Source organism: Zalophus californianus, chromosome 3, assembly GCF_009762305.2.
Source record: "Zalophus californianus isolate mZalCal1 chromosome 3, mZalCal1.pri.v2, whole genome shotgun sequence".
In the NCBI taxonomy this organism is placed as follows: domain Eukaryota; kingdom Metazoa; phylum Chordata; class Mammalia; order Carnivora; family Otariidae; genus Zalophus; species Zalophus californianus.
The window spans coordinates 85,619,751-85,638,700 of NC_045597.1; the positions used below are offsets into that span (position 1 = coordinate 85,619,751).

At 41.8% G+C, this 18,950-nt stretch overlaps 1 protein-coding gene and 1 pseudogene across 2 annotated transcripts; both read left to right on the forward strand.

Moving 5' to 3' along the window:
- Nucleotides 1-1,220: 1,220 nt before the first annotated feature.
- POLR2D (RNA polymerase II subunit D) lies at nt 1,221-13,875 on the forward strand. Of its 2 annotated transcripts, none has more exons than XM_027589219.1 (4): nt 1,221-1,376; nt 5,211-5,391; nt 11,100-11,195; nt 12,363-13,875. In XM_027589219.1, exons 1-4 carry the CDS (start codon nt 1,304-1,306, stop codon nt 12,439-12,441), a joined length of 429 nt encoding a protein of 142 aa, XP_027445020.1. In that variant the 5' UTR covers nt 1,221-1,303; the 3' UTR covers nt 12,442-13,875. The 2 variants fall into 2 exon arrangements, with proteins under 2 accessions (XP_027445020.1, XP_027445021.1); XM_027589220.2 differs by lacking the exon at nt 1,221-1,376 and adding an exon at nt 1,417-1,703.
- On the forward strand, nt 13,593-13,750 carry LOC113921069 (annotated as a pseudogene).
- Nucleotides 13,876-18,950: the final 5,075 nt, after the last annotated feature.

Consider the following 18,950-nt stretch of genomic DNA (forward strand, 5'->3'; position numbering starts at 1 on the left):
CCTCTCTCGCTGTGTTCTCTCTGTCAAATAAATAAAATCTTTAAAAAAAAAAGAATTATTATATTTATAAATCAAAAGAATATAGGTACAGGGCGCCTGGGTGGCTCAGTTGGTTAAGCGACTGCCTTCGGCTCAGGTCATGATCCTGGAGTCCCGGGATTGAGTCCCACATCGGGTTCCCTGCTTGGCAGGGAGTCTGCTTCTCCCTCTGATCCTCCTCTCTCTCATGTGCTCTCTCTCTCATTCTCTCTCTCAAATAAATAAAATCTTTTTTTAATCTTTTTTTAAAATTTTATTTATTTATTTGACAGAGAGAGATAGCGAGAGCAGGAACACAAGAAGGGGGAGTGGGAGAGGGAGAACCGGCTTCCCGCCGAGCAGGGAGCCCCATGCGGGTCTCGATCCCAGGACCCTGGGATCATGACCTGAGCCGAAGGCAGACGCTTAACGACTGAGCCACCCAGGCGCCCTAAATAAATAAAATCTTTAAAAAAAAGAATATAGGCACATACTCTTGTCTGGTAATTTTTTTTTTGTAAACAGTTTAAATGATACCTAAACATCTTTAACCAGAGACAAGTAATGCACTGATTACTTCCTTTGTTGTACAATCTTCTATTTTCTCTGAAGTTGAAAACAGCATCGTTTTTCATTTGCTTACTTTTCTATGTTATCATCCAAATGTTCCAACAGCTGTATTAAAGGCCTCTCAGCATCACTTTCCATGTTCCATAAGTATCAGAATAATCCATCACAAATCAATGTTTTTTAAGATTTTATTTTTAGTAACCTCTACACTCAGTGTGGGACTCAACCGACTAAGCTAGCCATCTACCCCCATCAAATTTTTTAAATACTTAAGCGTTGAAAGAAATTCCACCATATTTTTTCGGAGTCACTTAGCCCAGCTTTCCTTCCACGGGAGTTCCTAGGGTCAGTCTTTCAGCGCGTTTCTGCATTTCATCTAATCCTTCCCCAGCCCTGAGAAGCAGGCCTTACGACACTTCACAGGTGACGAAGCTGAGGCTCAGAAAGGCCCAATGCCCAGTCCCAGCTCGCGCGACAAAGGGATCCTCGTTGCCCCACAAAGCTCCACACTCAGCCGCCCCCGGCCGCCTGGGCTTCCCAGAGGGCCACACCGCTCCCAACCGCCTCCATTCCGCGGCCGCCCACCGCGCCCTCATCGGCCACGCCCCTTCCCCCCCCCCTTGGCCAAGACCCGCGCTTCTGCGCTTCCGGTGTGCGAGTGCTTCCGGCGTGTGCGTGCGGTTCCCCGCGCGGTGAGCCCAGGCGTGTTGTGGAGATGGCTGCCGGCGGTAGCGACCCGCGGGCCGGCGACGTAGAGGAGGACGCCTCACAGCTTATCTTCCCCAAAGGTGGGGGTGGCGTTGCCTCAGGCCTGGCGTTTCCCACGCCTCGCACAAGGCCTGGCCGTGGCAGGCAGCCGGGCGGGTCGCCGGCGCGGAGAGGGGCAGGGAGGCTGGGGGATGCGGCCATGGGAGGGGCCCGGGCGGGCACCGCCAGAATGCCTCGAGAGGGGCCAGTTGGATTCCACGCTTGCTGCCCTGGAAACAGGCGCCCAGCTCCACGCTGCCGCTGAGCAGCCTCTTCCTACTCGTTTAAAGTAACTTACTATATCTGATAAAGCGCGAAGTGCTGCAGGGATGTGGCAAGGATGAACAAAGCGGACACTAGTTACAGTGGTAAGGACAGATTTTAATAAGTAATACACGAGTTGTAGGGGCGCCTGGCTGGCTCAGTCCGTAGAGCATGTTAGTTTTTTTCTTTTTTACTTAGTTATTTGAGAGAGAGAGCATGGGGAGCGGGGGAGAGGCGGGAGGCACAAGGAGACTCCCCGCTTAGCGGGGAGCCCTCCCCGGGTCTCGATCCCGGGACCCTGAGATAACCTGCGCCAAGGGCGGACGCTTAACGCCGGAGCCACGGAAGCGCCTGGAGCTTGCTAGTCTTGATCTCAGGGTCATGAGCCTGGGCACGGAGCCTTCTTTAAAAAAAAAAGTAATACTAGATTGCAATAGGGAAAAGAGGCTAGTGTGTACTGAACTCAGTTTCGATTTGTACAAAGGTGACTGGGCATTTTAAAGGGAAAATGAAGGAGTGGAGGGGTTAGCCGCGTCTCGGCAGGATCAAGGAAGTGGAAAATTACAGAAAGCGGGAAGGGGGATTGATTGGTCCGTTTGAAACCCATTTGGGTTTGTCAACTGGCGCTTATCGAATTTAGACTTCTCTCCCACAGCACTTTCTCTGAACTGAGAGGGTCCCTATCTTCAGGTGTTGGCTGGGACAAACAGTAAATTATTTTTAACAGTAGCTGTCAGTTTTCACTGGCAGGCGCTTTAAAGGGGCTAGGGTCCAACGTAGGAATGTGGTCTTGAGCTGTTAGAAATCATGTTAGTATTTTGTTCATGTCTTTTTGGGCCAAAGTTGAAGCCCCAAACCAGGGCTTAGAGGAGCCTGGCTAGCGTTTGGTCAGAGTCTGTCGGATGGCTACAAGTACAGCACATTTCGCTAGCAGTGAACTTCCTTTGTGCAGTGAGCTGTATTATTTGTAATTTAGAAACCGAAAATAAGCACGAAGCTTAAGATTTTTAAAATACCATATTTTGCAGGTACTGGAAAATGTAAATAAGGGAAACCTTAACAATACCCACCTGTTTTTATTTTATTTTTTAAAGATTTTATTTATTTATTTAACTGAGAGAGACACAGCTAGAGAGGGATCACAAGCAGGGGAAGTGGGAGAGGGAGAAGCAGGCTTCCCGCCGAGCAGGGAGCCGGAAGCGGGGCTCGGATCCCAGGACCCTGGGATCATGACCTGAACCGAAGGCAGACGCTTAACGACTGAGCCACCCAGGCGCCCCTAGCCACTTTTTAAAATTATTGTATACACAGTAAAAAACAAAAGTGAAACTCTACACCCTTTCACCCAGAGGCAATACTGTAAACGATTTAGTATTTGTCCTTCCAAACTAATTTTATGTTTATTTATAAATAAATAATACATACGCCTTTTTATTTGTAAAAATGAGATTATGCAACAGGAACGCTATAGCCTTTTGAAAAAAAATTTTTTTAAAGATTTTATTTATTTATTCATGAGAGACAGAGAGAGAGAGAGGCCGAGGGAGAAGCAGGCTCCCAAGGAGCAGGAAGCCCAATGTGGGACTCAATCCCAGAACTCTGGGATCATGACCCGAGCCGAAGGCAGACGCTCAAGCATCTGAGCCATCCAGGCGCCCATAGCCTTTTAAAAATTTGACGATATATTGTGTAGTCCTTTTTCTTTCTCTTTTTTTCTGTCTCTCTCTCTCTCTGTCTCTCTCGGCCCAGTGGGGGGCTTGCACTCACGACCCCGAGATCAAGTGTCACATGCTGTACCGACTAAGCCAGCCAGGCATTTTGTCCTATTCTTTTATTTATTTCTTTTATTTATTTATTATTTTTTAAGATTTTATTTGTCAGAGCGCGTGCACACAAGCAGGGGGAGCAGCAGGCAGAGGAGGCAGAACAGGCTGTGGGAGAAGCAGGCTCCCTGCTGAGCAAGGAGCCAGAGGTGGGAATCCCAGAACCCTGGGATCGTGACCTGAGCTGAAGGCAGATGCTTAACCAGCTGAGCCACCCAGGTGTCCCAGGTTTTTCTCTTTAAACCTAGTTTTTAAAGTTTGCTCACTGGTATTCTTACTGGTCAAGAGGATTATTTTATTTTATTTTATTTATTTTTTTAAGATTTTATTTATTTATTTGAGAGAGAGAGAATGAGAGATAGCACGAGAGGGAAGAGGGTCAGAGGGAGAAGCAGACTCCCTGCTGAGCAGGGAGCCCGATGCGGGACTCGATCCCGGGACTCCAGGATCATGACCTGAGCCGAAGGCAGTCGCTTAACCAACTGAGCCACCCAGGCGCCCGAGGATTATTTTATTTTAAATGAGTATCAGGGGTGAGCCCGAATGTCCATCACCTGATGAATGGATAAAGATGTGGAATGGAATGTTGTTCAGCCACAAAAAAGATTGAAATCTTTCCATTTGCAATAATGTAGATGGAGTTAGAGACTATCATACTAAGCAAAATAAACCAGAGAAAGACAAATACCATATGATTTCACTAGGACGCAGAATTTAAGAAACAAAACAGATGAATGGGAAAAAAGGGGCAAACCCAAAAACAGACTTAACTATAGAGAAAAAACTGAGGGTTCCTGGAGGGGAAGTGGGCAGGGGGAATGGGTTAAATGGGCGATAGGTATTAAGGAGGGCACTTGATGGGTCTCATGTGTAAGTGATGAATCACTAAATTATATACCCGAAAATAATAATATACTGTATGTTAACTCACTGGAATTAAAAAAACCTGAAGCTAGAAAAAATAAATGAGTATCAAGATTTGTGTGATGGTAAATATTTGAAGTAGGGTTAATAGGGAAACTACATTATAAGATTATGAAATCTAGAGGGTAGGGACTTCTGACACAGGTCCAATGCCTAGTATATAATAGATGGTAATTTGGGTGAATGAGTAAATAACAGATTTGTACAGGTACAAAAACAGAATTTGGGATGCATTTTTTTTTTCTTAAGATTTTATTTATTTATTTGACAGAGACCCAGTGAGAGAGGGAACACAAGCAGGGGGAGTGGGAGAGGGAGAAGCAGGCTTCCCGCAGAGCAGGGAGCCCGATGCAGGGCTTGATCCCAGGACCCCGGGATCAGGACCCGAGCCGAAGGCAGATGCTTAATGACTGAGCCACCCAGGCGCCCCTGGGATGCATTATTAATGTGTGTTTCCAAATACTTGGCCCTCCCTAACATGTAATAATTCTTAAAATAGTATAATATTAGTATTATGGAACTAGATTATCAGCTCAAGGAAGCTAAAGAGAATTGTTGGCTGTGCTCTATTTTGAAATCAGTAACTGGCCTCATTGGATAGTGATGTGTCATTATTTAATAGCACATCCAGGTCAGGTTCTTTGATGTTAGAAACTTTCTAGCCAGACTGAGCTAAATTTTAATATCTTATGAATGCTACTGTGCCTTGTGGTACATCAGTCTGGACGACGATAAAGCTGTGGGATATGAGGCCTCTGGATTTATGCAGGGACAAAAACTTGCTGTTAGTCTCGAGCAAAATGAACATTTAGACGCTCTTTTGAAGGAATATTTTCAGCTGACATTTGCGCTTCTCACAAATAGAGTTTGAAACAGCTGAGACACTACTAAATTCAGAGGTTCATATGCTTCTGGAGCATCGAAAGCAACAGAATGAGAGTGCAGAGGATGAACAGGAACTTTCTGAGGTCTTCATGAAAACTTTAAATTACACAGCCCGTTTCAGTCGTTTCAAAAACAGAGAGACCATTGCCAGTGTCCGTAGGTGAGTGCTAAAAAAAGTTTTTATTAATCCATACTGTTGGACATCTGCGTGTAAAATGTTTTCCTCCACCACCACATACATGGTGGTGGGCATCATCTGTACCATTAATATAAGAAAAATAATGTCTTTGTCAGAAATTTAAAAACTGCTTGTAAGACCAAAATTCTCTTTGGCCACCTTGCCCTATACCTGAAATTCCAGTGATCATCCTGCACAGTAAGCACTGTTAGTTTATTCTTGGTCTTCCAGATCTTTGCCGTGCATTCACATACATACATTACACCTATAAAAAACACCTAGCAGTGTTTGTGGGTTTGTTTGTTTTTTAATAAAGTGGGTTTATTATTCACCTGAAATGTCTTCAAGATCTTTATATGTTAATAAATATAAATCAGGAGCATTCTTTCTGAATCCTTGCTCTGCCTCAGACGGCAGCTTTTAGCATTTTTTCCTAAGGCATTACTTCTCAAATTGGGTCAGATGTAACCTGGAAAACAGTGATGTGCTAAGGCATATAGGAGGTCATGGGAAAAACACATCTTCAGGTATCAGTTTTATTGATGGTAGGTGATTTAAAACATTTCTACATTAAAACAAACAGATACCAGCATATTATGGAATAAAACAAAAAAATGTATGTGAATTCTTGAATTAAATTACAAGACTTAAAACCTTGCAGATGCAGAAAGTCATTTGAGCCTGTGCCCCCAGGTCGCCTAGGGATACTTGTTTGCTCCAGTGAAAATGCTTGAGAAATACTTCCTTAGGAAGAACTGGTGTACAAAAAAGGTGTACATACACAGATACTTTGCAAAGAGCCATTTATAATAGCCAAGTGTGGGGGGGAACCTGAAACATTCAACAGTAATTAAATAAATTGTGGTAAATAATTTGGTGAGATAATATATTGTCATTCAGATTGTGTTAGAAAATGAGTGTTCACATGTTAAGTGTGCAGAAAATGAAGGTGATGAGATTATGAAGTGTGTATATATATATATATAATTCTAAAAAGCAAGTGTGTGTATGTTCTAAAAAGTGTGGGTGTACACATGGAGAAAAGATTGGAGGGAAACGTGCAGAGCTTCTTAGCAAAACTACAAGCTGTTGGGCCTAGGAGATGACCTGGACACATTCATGAATAAAAAATCTCAGTATTATAAACATGTTGGTTCTCCCCAAATTAATGTGTATATTTAGTGCCATTCTGCAGCCTCGGGGGAATGGAGGGGGGGCTAATAAAATGATCTTAAATTTGTAGGAATTATCAGAAAAAAATTTTTTAAGAAAAATGAAGGTGGGCGCCCGGGTGGCTCAGTCGGTTAGGCGGCTGCCTTTGGCTCAGGTCGTGATCCCAGGGTCCTGGGATCGAGCCCCGCATCAGGCTCTCTGCTCATTGGAGAGCCTGCTTCTCCCTCTCCCTCTGCCTGCCACTCTGCTTACTTGTGCTCTCTCTCTGTCAAATAAAGTCTTTAAAAAAAAAAATGAAGTGGGGGAGGGAGTGCCTGGGTGGCTGAGTTGGTTAAGCGTCTGCCTTTGGCTCAGGTCATGATCCTGGAGTTGTGAGATCAAGCCCCAAGTGACGCTCTATGCTGAGCATGGAGTCTGCTTAAGATTCTCTCTCTCCCTCTCCCCACTGCACATGCATGCTCTCTCTCTGTCTCTCGCTCTCTCAAAAATAAATCTTTTTTTTTAAAGATTTTATTTATTCATAGAGAGAGAGGCAGAGGGAGAAGCAGGTTCCCCGCTGAGCAGGGAGCCCGATGCGGGACTCGATCCCAGGACCCTGGGATCATGACCTGAGCCAAAGGCAGATGTTTAACCATCTGAGCCACCCAGGCGCCCCCAAAAATAAATCTTAAAAAAAGAAGAAAATTCAGCTACAGATTCAAATACAAATTTATTTTATGTGAGTCCAGTATATGGTAAAGATGGCAGTATAATTTAGAGAAGAAATGTCTTTAACAGATTTTATTTATTTATTTTTTTTAGAGAGCAAGAGCACGCACGGTGTTGGGGGGTTGGAGAGGGAGAGAGAGAATCTTAAGCAGGCTCCCCAGCTAGCGCAGAGCCCAACGTGGGCTCATCTCACCACCCTGAGATCATGACCTGAGCCAAAATCAAGAGTTGGACGCTTAACCAATTGAGCCACCCAGGCCCCCCTAGAGGGGAAATATTTTATTTTATTTTATTTATTTATTTTTTTTTTTATTTTATTTTTTTTTTTTAAAGATTTTATTTATTTGAGAGAGAGAGAATGAGAGAGAGAGAGCACGAGAGGGCAGAGGGTCAGAGGGAGAAGCAGACTCCCCGCCGAGCAGGGAGCCTGATGTGGGACTCGATCCCGGGACTCCAGGATCATGACCTGAGCCGAAGGCAGTCGCTTAACCAACTGAGCCACCCAGACGCCCCTATTTTATTTTATTTTTAAAGATTTTATTTATTTATTTGAGAGAGAGAATGAGACATAGAGAGCACAAGAGGGAAGAGGGTCAGAGGGAGAAGCAGACTCCCCGCCGAGCAGGGAGCCCGATGCGGGACTCGATCCTGGGACTCCAGGATCATGACCTGAGCCGAAGGCAATCACTCAACCGACTGAGCCACCCAGGCGCCCGAGGGGAAATATTTTAAAATAAAGTTCAAACACTATACCTTATACCAAACTTGACTCCTGAGGAATTAAGGATTTGAATGTAAACCATGGTGAATAAAGTGCTGTGTGATAATATGAGTAAGTACATGTATTATTTTGGCTGTGGTTAGTAGGACTTTAAATGGGGGGAAACTTGATTGACTAGTTGAATGTAAGCTTTGTGAGGGCAGGAACTTGGTTATATTCATCACCTCACTGTAGGCACTAAATAGTGAATAAATGAATTTGCATAAATATCTTTAAACTTTGCTACATAAATGCCATATGCAAAATGTAAGTATAAATAAATGGGGAAAGGACTGATGTCCTTAAATTTTTTATATCCTTAATATTAAAAGCTCGAGCAAAAAATTAATAAAGAGATGACACCAGTTTTTAAAAATGGACACAGTCTCCAATTAGAGGCTCAATTTGAATGAGAACTTCAAATGGCTAGCTAATTCTCATGAGATAATGCTCATCTTCAAGGAAATCAAAGAAATGGTAAAAGAGCTAAGTAGATTTGAAAAGACTAAACAGAATGGGAAACCTACATGTAATGAGTAGGGGAAATGGGGAAACAGGATTTATTGCTGGTGGAAGTATGTACTGGTGAAGCAGTTTTAGGGCACTGTCTCTTGAGACTCCTATGCTTTGACTGGATAATTTGACTTCCAGGAATTTATCTTTAAAACACATAGTAATCAGTCAAGTACACAAGGAAGTATACGTGGTGTTCAAAAAGCATTATTTAAAATGGTGAATTGGAGGGACACCTGGGTGTCTCAGTCAGTTCAGCATCTGACTCTTGCTTTAGATTTAGGTCATGATCTCAGGGTCATGAGAATGAGCCCCACGTGGGGCTCCGTGCTCAGTGGGGAATCTGCTTGAAATTCTCTTCCTCTTCCTCTACCTGTCCACACTTGCTCTCACTGTCCCTCTCAAATAAATTTTTTTTTTTAAAGATTTTATCTATTTGACAGAGAGCACAAGCAGGGGGAGTCCAGAGGGAGAAGCAGGCTCCCCGCTGAGCAGAGAGCCTGACGTGGGGCTTGATCCTAGGACCCTGGGATCATGACCTGAGCTGAAGGCAGACACTCAACTGATTGAGCCATCCAGGTGCCCCTCAAATAAATTTTAAAGAGAGAAGACTTGATTTTTTAAAAAAGATAAAAAATAAAAGGGTGAATAATTGGAAGCAATTGAAATGTTCAACAGCAGGAAATTTGATACATAAATTATGGCACAGCCTTTCAGTGGAATACTATGTTCAAGGTGGAGTTAGTGTGTACTAATGTGGAAAACAGCTACTGTGTTGTTGAGTGAAAAAAGACCAATCACAGAATAACATTTGTTATAATTCCTTTTTTTTAAATTATACTCTCAGTTTTTTGTTTTGTTTTGTTTTGTTTTAATGTGAAGAGGAAGGGAAGGGGATCTCCAAGAAAATGTTAACACTAGTTATTTCTGGGTAGAATTTCAGGTTATTTTCACCTCTTGGGGATTTCTTTTTTTTTTTGAAAGATTTTATTTATTTATTTGACAGAGCGAGAGAGCGCAAGCAGGGGGAACAGTAGAGGGAGAGGGAGAAGCAGGCTCCCCGCTGAGCAGGGAGCTCGATGCAGGGCTCCATCCCAGGACTCCGGGATCATGACCTGAGCCGAAGGCAGACGCTTAACCATCTGAACCACCCAGGCGCCCCTTGGGGATTTCTTTGTATTGTTTATAAATGAGCATATATTCATTTTACAACAATCCCCTCCACACAGATACATACACTACTTTATAAACCTCTTCCCATGTAACTAAGTTTATAGTATTTTCTTTAGTAAATGAATATAGCTTTACTAAGTGACAGAAAGTTATAAAACAGAATGTGTGTTTATATTCTAAAACAGAAAAGTGTTTGGAATGGTACACTAAGATAATTACATTGATTTGGTGTAAGTAGTGATATGGGCAGCTTTTATTTTTCTGTCCTGTATTTTTGAAATTTTGTATAACTAATAGGCTTGTAATAGAATGATAAACACAGTAAATGTTTTGTTTCTGGACAGATAATTAAGGTCTTCTCTGAAACCAGATTTACCATGGATGAGAGCTATTTTTTTTTTAAGATTTTATGTATTTGAGAGAGAGAGAACAGAGGGAGAGGGAGAAGCAGCCTCCCCACTGAGCAGAGAGCTCAGTGTGGGACTTGATTCCAGGACCGTGAGATCATGACCTGAGCCAAAGGCAAATGGTTAACCAACTGAGCCACCCAGGTGGCCCAGATGATCTCTATTTTAAGAGCTAAATGTGGGGGCGCCTGGGTGGCTCATTAGTTAAGCGTCTGCCTTCGGCTCAGGTCATGATCCCAGGGTCCTGGGATTGAGCCCTGTGTCGGGCTCCCTGCTCAGCAGGAACCCTGCTTCTCCCTCTTCCACTCCTGCTTGTGTTCCTTCTCTCACTGTCTCTCTCTGTCAAATAAATAAATAAAATCTTAAAAAAAAAAAAAGCTAAATGTGTAAGAAACCAAGATAGGATTTGACAGCATTTTATACGATTTGGACTAGAAATATATTTAAAATAAGATGCAGTTTATACGTATTTGTACAAAGTAAGGTATGCCTGTATTTATTTTTTAGATTTTTTTTTGTTGTTTTTGTTTTGTTTTAGGTAAGTTTAAAAGAGAATTTCCTCCAAGTCAAAATATACGAACATCATGTGTTTGACATAAAATTAATGATGAAAGAAGCAAGGCAGAGTGATAAGAGCAGAGAACAGCAAAATAAATTCTTAGGGAAAAGGTTGTATAGTCCATAAGGTATATAGTGGTTTTTCAAAAGTTATAATAGCAAGGGGTTCTCAGGCCTGATGTGCTCTTCTCACTTTTGTTGTCTGCCTGATTTCATTGTGACTTCTGTTCTCCAGGAATAGGAACAGGAAGTGATTTGAAAGTGGGATTTTGCAGCCAAGCTAACCATATAGAAAGATTGCAAAGTGCTTTACTTGTTTCTTACTAACTACCTTTGACTCTTTTTCCTACTCATAATTCTTTGATTTTTGTTTGTTTTGACTTTCTTCCCACGGTTAGCTTGTTGCTGCAGAAGAAGCTTCATAAATTTGAGTTGGCCTGTTTGGCCAACCTTTGCCCAGAGACTGCTGAGGAGTCAAAGGCGCTGATCCCAAGGTTAGTACAGTCACTGTGCTAAGTTCTGTGTATTAAAGTAATTCTACAAGTAGAATTACTGTTTCTAAAAGGTGTGTACATTTAAAATCGGTACAGATAGCACCAACGTTGAATGGAGTGCTTTTTTAACAGGGTATGAAAATGATGGTTTTATAGGATACCAACTGTTAGCAAAAATGTGGAACAGCTGAACTCTCACAGTGGTGGTAGGACTGCAAATTAGTAGAGTCACTTTGGAGAGCAATTTGGCTACATCTAGTAGAGTTAAAAATGATTATACCCTGTGACCCAAAAAATCCATTCCTGGGTACATGCCTAAAAGCATCTCATGCAGTTCCGTAAGAAGGCATGTATTGTAATGTTCATTACTGCAGTGTTAGTGATAACAGAAACTTGACAGTCTGTCAGTAAACAAGAGGATGGATAAATCATTTATTTAGCAGTGAAAAAATTAATGAACTAGAACAACATGGAATAATAACAAATACCAAAATCAATTTGGAGTGAAAAAAATTGCAGAAGGATACACGTAGTATGATGCCATTTCCTATAAAGTTTAAAAACAGTGCTGCGTATGGCTTATAGATACATTTACATATGTATATAGTAAGTATAAAAATATGTATAGAAATGATACAAATTTAGGATAATGGTTAATTCTGGGGAAGGTATTGCAATGGGGGGAAACATACACAGAGCCATTAATTTGTTCCTGTTGTGGTTATTAAAGAAATCTAAATCAAGTAGGGGTAACTGTTAAGGTTAACTTATTTTCTATACTTTCTTAAATCTTGAAACACTTCATATGTTTTTAAAAGGAATGGCAGAGGGCGCCTGTGTGGCTCAGTCGGTTAAGCGGCTGCCTTCGGCTCAGGTCATGATCCTGGAGTCCGAGGATCGAGTCCCTCATCGGGCTCCCCGCTCAGCAGGGAGTCTGCTTCTCCCTCCGACCCTCCCCCCTCTCATGTGCTCTCTCTCTCTCTCATTCTCGCTCTCTCAAATAAATAAAAATCTTTAAAAAAAAAAGGAATGACAAATACAACTGAAGGGTAAAAGTATATGTTTAGAGGAGAAGTGGGCAAGTGGTGCTCAAAGATTAGCGTGTGTTAAAAAAGAGTATATTGTCAGTCACTGAGACACTCATTTCTTTTGGTTTTCTTCTTGTAGCCTGGAGGGGCGGTTTGAAGATGAGGAGCTACAGCAGATTCTTGATGATATCCAGACCAAGCGCAGCTTTCAATATTAATCTCCAAATACCACTCTGCTGCTGAGGGAACTACATCCCAAGCCCAGCACCACTGTCCTGATGTCTGGAGCTGACTTACACAGAAATTCCATTGCACTTGGGCTTCCTTTGGATAGAACAACCCAGCTTGGTCTTGGTTTAGGTTGCTATTTCAGATTTGACTATTGGACCATGATAACCTGACCTTGCCTCTGGGAAGGGTGAGGTGGGGTGATATGCATATAAGCTACACTTTTGACTACCTCATACCATGGTTTTGGCCCCTGTGTTATTTTTAAGTTTTTGTTTTGTTTTAAGATTTTTTTTTTTTAAGTAATCTCTATCCCCAGTGTGAGGCTTGAACTCAGTACCCCAAGATCAAGAGTGGCATGCTCCACTGACTGAGCCAGCCAAGCACCCCTTTTTTAAGATTTTATTTTTTTAGCCCCTATGTTATTTTTGATTCCTAAGATTTCATGTTTTAATTTCAATGTGTTCGTAGTTTTTGCAACTACAGGAAACAACAGTCTTACCTAATGCAAAAGGAGGAAGTAAGGGACACTTGGCTGACTCAGTTGGTAGAGCACGTGACTCTTGATCTTGGGGTGGTGAGTTCAAGTCCCACATTAGACGTGGAGCCTACAAGCAAAAACAAGCAAAAAACCCCAAACAGGAACCCCAAATATAAATGCAAAAGGAAGAATTAAACCAGCCCTGTACCATCATCTGAAATCCTTATAGAAAGGATGATAGTGCTAATGACTGTGAGACAGCATTGGCATCATTGTGCTTAACCCAGAAGTCAAGGAGGAAGGTCACCATGGAAAGCAGTTACACCGAGGATAACTGCCAAGCATGGAGGGCCCATACATAGCCTTGAGGTACATCAGTACTTGACCTTTTTTCTTGGACTGTTGAAGAATGTAGATTTGGAGGCAGTGGTCCTAAAGCACTGTATTCTCACTCCTAAAGATTTTTTTTTTTCCTTCAGAGGACAGACTTGAAGGTCTCAATACTTCATTCAGTCCAAACCTCTGTCTTGCTATTTAGCAGCAGGTGATCTCTGTTGGGGGTGATTTGGAAAGAGGGAGCCTGCCCCTTCCTGGGCCACTACAGTGAAGTCACTCGATGTAAAGCAAGTTGGGGGAGACTCTTTAACAGCTAAACATTCTAGCTTTGTGCAGTGGCAGTATCTTAGCCAGTGAGCTTTATCCAAGGTGCGATTGTTGCTAACTGAAAGGAAAAAAAATAGCTAAACATTCTAGCTTTGATTTTTCTGAAAGGAAATATGCCTATTTTTTTTCACAATTTGTGGAGATTTTTCTTTGGAGTACTTGTTGGCTCCAAATGAATGCATGATCCAAAAAAAAAAAAAAAGAAATAACAAAGTTACCTTTTTTTTTTTTTTTTTTTTTAAGTAGGTTCCAGGGACGCCTGGGTGGCTCAGTCGGTTAGGCATCTGCCTTCGGCTCAGGTCATGATCCCGGGGTCCTGGGATCAAGCCCCACATCGGGCTCCTTGCTCAACAGGAAGCCTGTTTCTCTCTCTGCCTTCCATTCCCTCTGCTTGTGCTCGTTTGCTCGCTCTCTCTCTCTGACAAATAAAATCTTTTTAAATAAATAAATAAAGTAGGTTCCACACTCAATGTGGGTCTCAAAGATGGAGAGATCGAGTTGGATGCTCTACTAACTGAGACTGCTAGAGGCCCCAACAAAGTTAGCTTTAAAAAATTAAGATGGGGGACGCCTGTGTGGCTTGGTCGGTTAGGCATCTGCCTTCGGCTTAGGTCATGATCTCAGGGTCCTGGGATTGAGTCCCGCATTGCGCTCCCTTTTCCGCGGGGAGCCTGCTTCTCCCTCTGCCTGCCGCTCCCCCTGCTTGTGCTCTCTCTGTCTCTCTCTCTCTGACAAATAAATAGAATCTAAAAAATTAAAAAATTAAAAATTAAAAAAATTAAGATGGTTTGGGGCAACAGCTGGCTCAGTCAATAGAGCATATGACTCTTGATCTGAGGGTCATGAATTAGAGACTCACCTTGAGTGTGGAGTTTACTTGAAAGTAAAAATTAATAGGGGTGGGGCACCTGGGTGGCTCAGTCGGTTAAAAGTCAGCCTTTGGTTCAGGTCATGATCCTGGGGTCTTGGGATTGAGCCCCAGTGGGGCTCCCTGCTCAGTGGGGAGTCTGCTTCTCCCTCTCTCCCCTGCTTGTGCTTTCTCACTATCTCTCTCAAATAAATGGATGGATGGATGGATTGATAGAGGTGCCTGGGTGGCTCAGTCAGATAAGTATCTGCCTTCAGCTCAGGTCATGATCTCAGGCCTGCGATCAAGACCTGTGTTGGAATCCCTGCTCAGTGGGGAGTCTGCTGCTTCTCCCTCTGCCCCTCCCCCCAGCTTGTGCTCTCTCTCATGTATGCTCTCTCAAATAAATGAAATCTTTGGGGGAAAAAAAAGATGTTTGGTATCTGCTGGCTAAGACAAAAATACACTTAAAAAATTCTTTTAACTTCTGAAATGACATGGTTTCTAAGTCACCGATATTCTTGGTCAGTATTGGAAGGAAATAATCTTTTTTCATCCTTGGGCAGCTTCACTTCTTCACTCATCAGTGTTCTGAGTTATAAAATGTGGATAATGATTGTATCTATTCCATAGATATTTTGAGATAACTAAAAAGAGCCTGTTAGTGTCTGACATTTATTATGCCCCAATAAATGTTCGCTGTCCTTAGTATCTCAAATGAGCAAGTATACATAGGTAGTCTACTTGCTTTATAGAAATTAGGGCAAGAAATTTGGTAGCATACTACTGCTACTGTATCAGGCTATGAAAACAAACCAAGTTACTTCTTTGGTATGCAGAATTTTGAAGAGGCAGTAACACGTGCAGGTTGACACCAAGTGGTGGAGTAGAACAGAGCTGGAAGGCAGACTTCAGGTCCAATGCAGGCCAGTGTGCTGTTTGGCGAGAGAGCACTGCTGGGCCGTCATCTTCACTGGCATATCCCTGTTGTGTATCAGGAATCCGTGCGCTGCCTGATAGTATGGTTAAGTACTGATAAATGGTAGTAAGATGATTAGAAGTAAGATTAAAACATTAACATGCTAGGGAATTACTTGTAAAAGCAATGTCATGCTATATTATAGGTTCGAAGTCTGGTCGGCATTCTGTTGGACATTGTTCTCTGCGGCATTTTACTGTTCAGAATAGTTGGCAGGAGACCCTGTAAAATCTTTAATCATCTGTGAAACATCGTGAGGCTCACTGTACTATGTTTGCAAAAGCAGAAACAAAACATTGAACATTGAAACAAAGAGTCATGTTGTCAAACCCTCATAAGAAAGCAAAATTAACTAGAAGAAATGGTCACTCTGATTTTATTAAAATTTATTAAACTTCAGGCTTGAAAAACAGCATTTCCTGAATGAAGCCTGAGCAGCATAAGCCATTCTTACCAAACATTAATGTTTTAAGCTTATTTATAAAACCACCGATGCCTATATAAAGACTGCATGTGAGTAGTCATTGCAGTATTATTCATAATGGCCAATAACTGGAAATAGTACCCACCAACTGGTGAATGAATAAACAAAATGTGTATTTCTAATGGAATATTAGTCAGCAATAAAAGGGACACACTTAAAAACTAAATTACTGAGGCCCACAGGACATGCCAGTTGTGTAACATTTTTTTCAACTTTTATGAAAAAATTTAAACAGGGAAGCTCAAAAGACCAGTACATTGATCACCTATCTGCTCATCACCTACATTTGACAGATAACATTTCTAATATTTGCTTCCTCTCTATTTTTGCTGGGAAGCAGTTGAAAGCAGCTTGACACTTTGTTGAAATACTTAAGCATGCATTTTTAAAAATACCTTCTCTGTAAGTAGCATTATTGCACTTGGGAACATTGACCAGAATTTCCTGATATTTACTACTCAGTTCATATTCAAATTTTTCCGGGGAGAGTTGTGAGCCAAAGGTCAGACCCGGTGTTGGTATAATTTCATATTTTTTATTTATTTTATTTTATTTTATTTTATTTTAATTATGTTAGTCACCATATAGTACATCATTAGTTTTTGATGTAGTGTTCCATGATTCATTGTTTGCATATAACACCCAGTGCTCCATGCAATACATGCCCTCCTAATATCCAGCACCGGGCTAACCCATCCCCCCATCCCCGATAATTTCGTATTCTGTGAAAGCAATTATCATTAAGGATTTAAACTGACACTTGTGAAAAATATACATGTGGTCACTGCCATTAAACTGCTTTAAGGAACCCTGACAGGACAAAAATATCTATGCAGCCCTGGATGCAAATTGAAACTAGGTAATTGCAAGTCCCGAGTAGCACTTGATAGTAACCTGTCTGCAGTCTTCCTTCATTGTCAGGAGGGACTAGAGGCAGAACCACGTGAATGGTGGTGGCAGAGTGAAAGCAGGTCTGTATGCCCCCAAACCTGAAGTAACATTCAGATTTGGGTTATGCATGACTCCTTTTCCTTTGCATGCCCCTGAGTAGGTACTTAGTAGTAATTGTTGAGCAAATACACAGCCCCTGTTTTGAAAAAGGTGAGTGTGGAGCTCAGAGAGAAGCAAGAATGTACCTGAGTAATAAAATCAGAGAAGAGGGTTCCATGAGTTGGAGTTGAGGTGGTGAGCAAACAGCCCAGAATACACTTGGGAATTTTGAAGGACAATTAAGTCCAAGCTTTCCAACAGAACTTTCTGCAAGACAGGAATATTCTATGCACTGTCCAGCATGGTAGCTACTAGCCACATGCAGCTATTGAGCACTTAAGGCTAGTGTGACAGGAACTGAATTTTACATTTTACTCAATTTAGATTTATTTATTTATTTTTAAGATTTTATTTATTTGACAGATCACGAGAGCAGGAACACAAGCAGGGGGAGTAGGAGAGGGAGAAGTAGGCCTCCCGCCGAGCAGGGAGCCCAATGTGGGGCTTGATCCCAGGACCCTGGGACCATGACCTGAGTCAAAGGCAGATGCCTAATGACTGAGCCACCCAGGCACCCCTCAATTTAGATTTAAAAAGTTAAATAGCCACTAGTGGCTAGTGGTTACTGGATTGGACAGCACAGCTCTCAGCTGCCAACACAAATGTCCTGCAGGTCACTGAAATAAGGATTTCAGGTAGATTGTTGACAAAAGCAGCAGTAATGATAGGACCACTAATCAAAATTTGGTCCCCAAATTTCTGGAGTTTAAAGATGTATATCGTTTCCTACACATCACTGAGTTTTTCTGTGTAGTACAAGTTCCATTTTTAAAAAATCTATCTCGGGTGCCTGGGTGGCTCATTTGGTTATGCCTTTGACTTTGGATCAGGTCATGATCTCAGCATCCTGGGATCAGGCCCCACACTCAGGAGGAAGCCTGCTTCTCCCTCTCCCTCTGTTCCCCGCCCCCTCGCTCATGCTCTCTCTCTCTCTCAAAATCTTTAAAAATAAAAATCTGCCTCTACTACTAATACTTGTAGACAAAATGATGAAAGTGATTTTAAGGAAACATTTGGGATTAGTGAAGGTGAATATCTTTTGGTGAGAACCTCTTTCCTAATTCATTTTGCCCTTTCAGTAGGCTAATACCTTGTATGCCAAATTTAAAGATCAAGATGTATCACCTTTTAAGGTTTCCAGTATTCATATTTTGTAATTCTAATAAATCTGTCCCAGGTATGGGATACTTCCACCTTCATGACTGATACCTTTTCAAATTGTACCTCTATCTCCCAAACCACATCAACACCAGCTTGTGGCCATGCATGTGCTAAATAAATTCTCCTTGTTAATGGAGAGCTTGTAAGATGAACTTAACAGTTCTCCATATGCAAAGGCAACTGGAACTTATGAGTTTTTAAAAAACAGTACTTTCTAAACTTAGAAGAAATAAAAAATATGGAAAGACTTGATGTAAGAATTTAAAATTACGGGGCACCTAGGTGGCACAGTCGGTTGAGCATCCGACTCTTGGTTTCTACTCAGGTCTTGATCTTGGGTTTATGGGATTGGGCTCTGCATTGGCCTCTGATTTGGTCTCTGTGGTCAGTGCGGAATCTGCTTAAGATTCTCCTCCCTCTGCCTTTCCAGTTTATGCTCTTTGTTTTTCTAAAATGATAAATATATCCTTAAAGCTAAAATCACTAAAGGCAATCAACAGCCTGATAAAATTTATAGCAGAGAAGATAGGCAAAGAGTGAAGATGTATATTTTATAAAGAGCTTTCATTATTTTTTAAGTATTTATTTTTTAGTAATCTCTACACCCAATGTGGGGCTTGAACCATGACTCCAAGAGTCATATGCTCTTCTGACTGAGCCAACCAGGTGCCCCTGTAAAGATCTTTTGAAAATAAAGTTTAAAATATTAAGACTCCAGTTTTAAAAAGGGTTAAGTATAGAGACATAAGTTATATCCAGTTGCCAAATTAGTGGGGAAATGTTCAACCTAGTTTCAAAGGTGTTTAAAATGTGGAGTGCCTGGGTGGCTCAGTT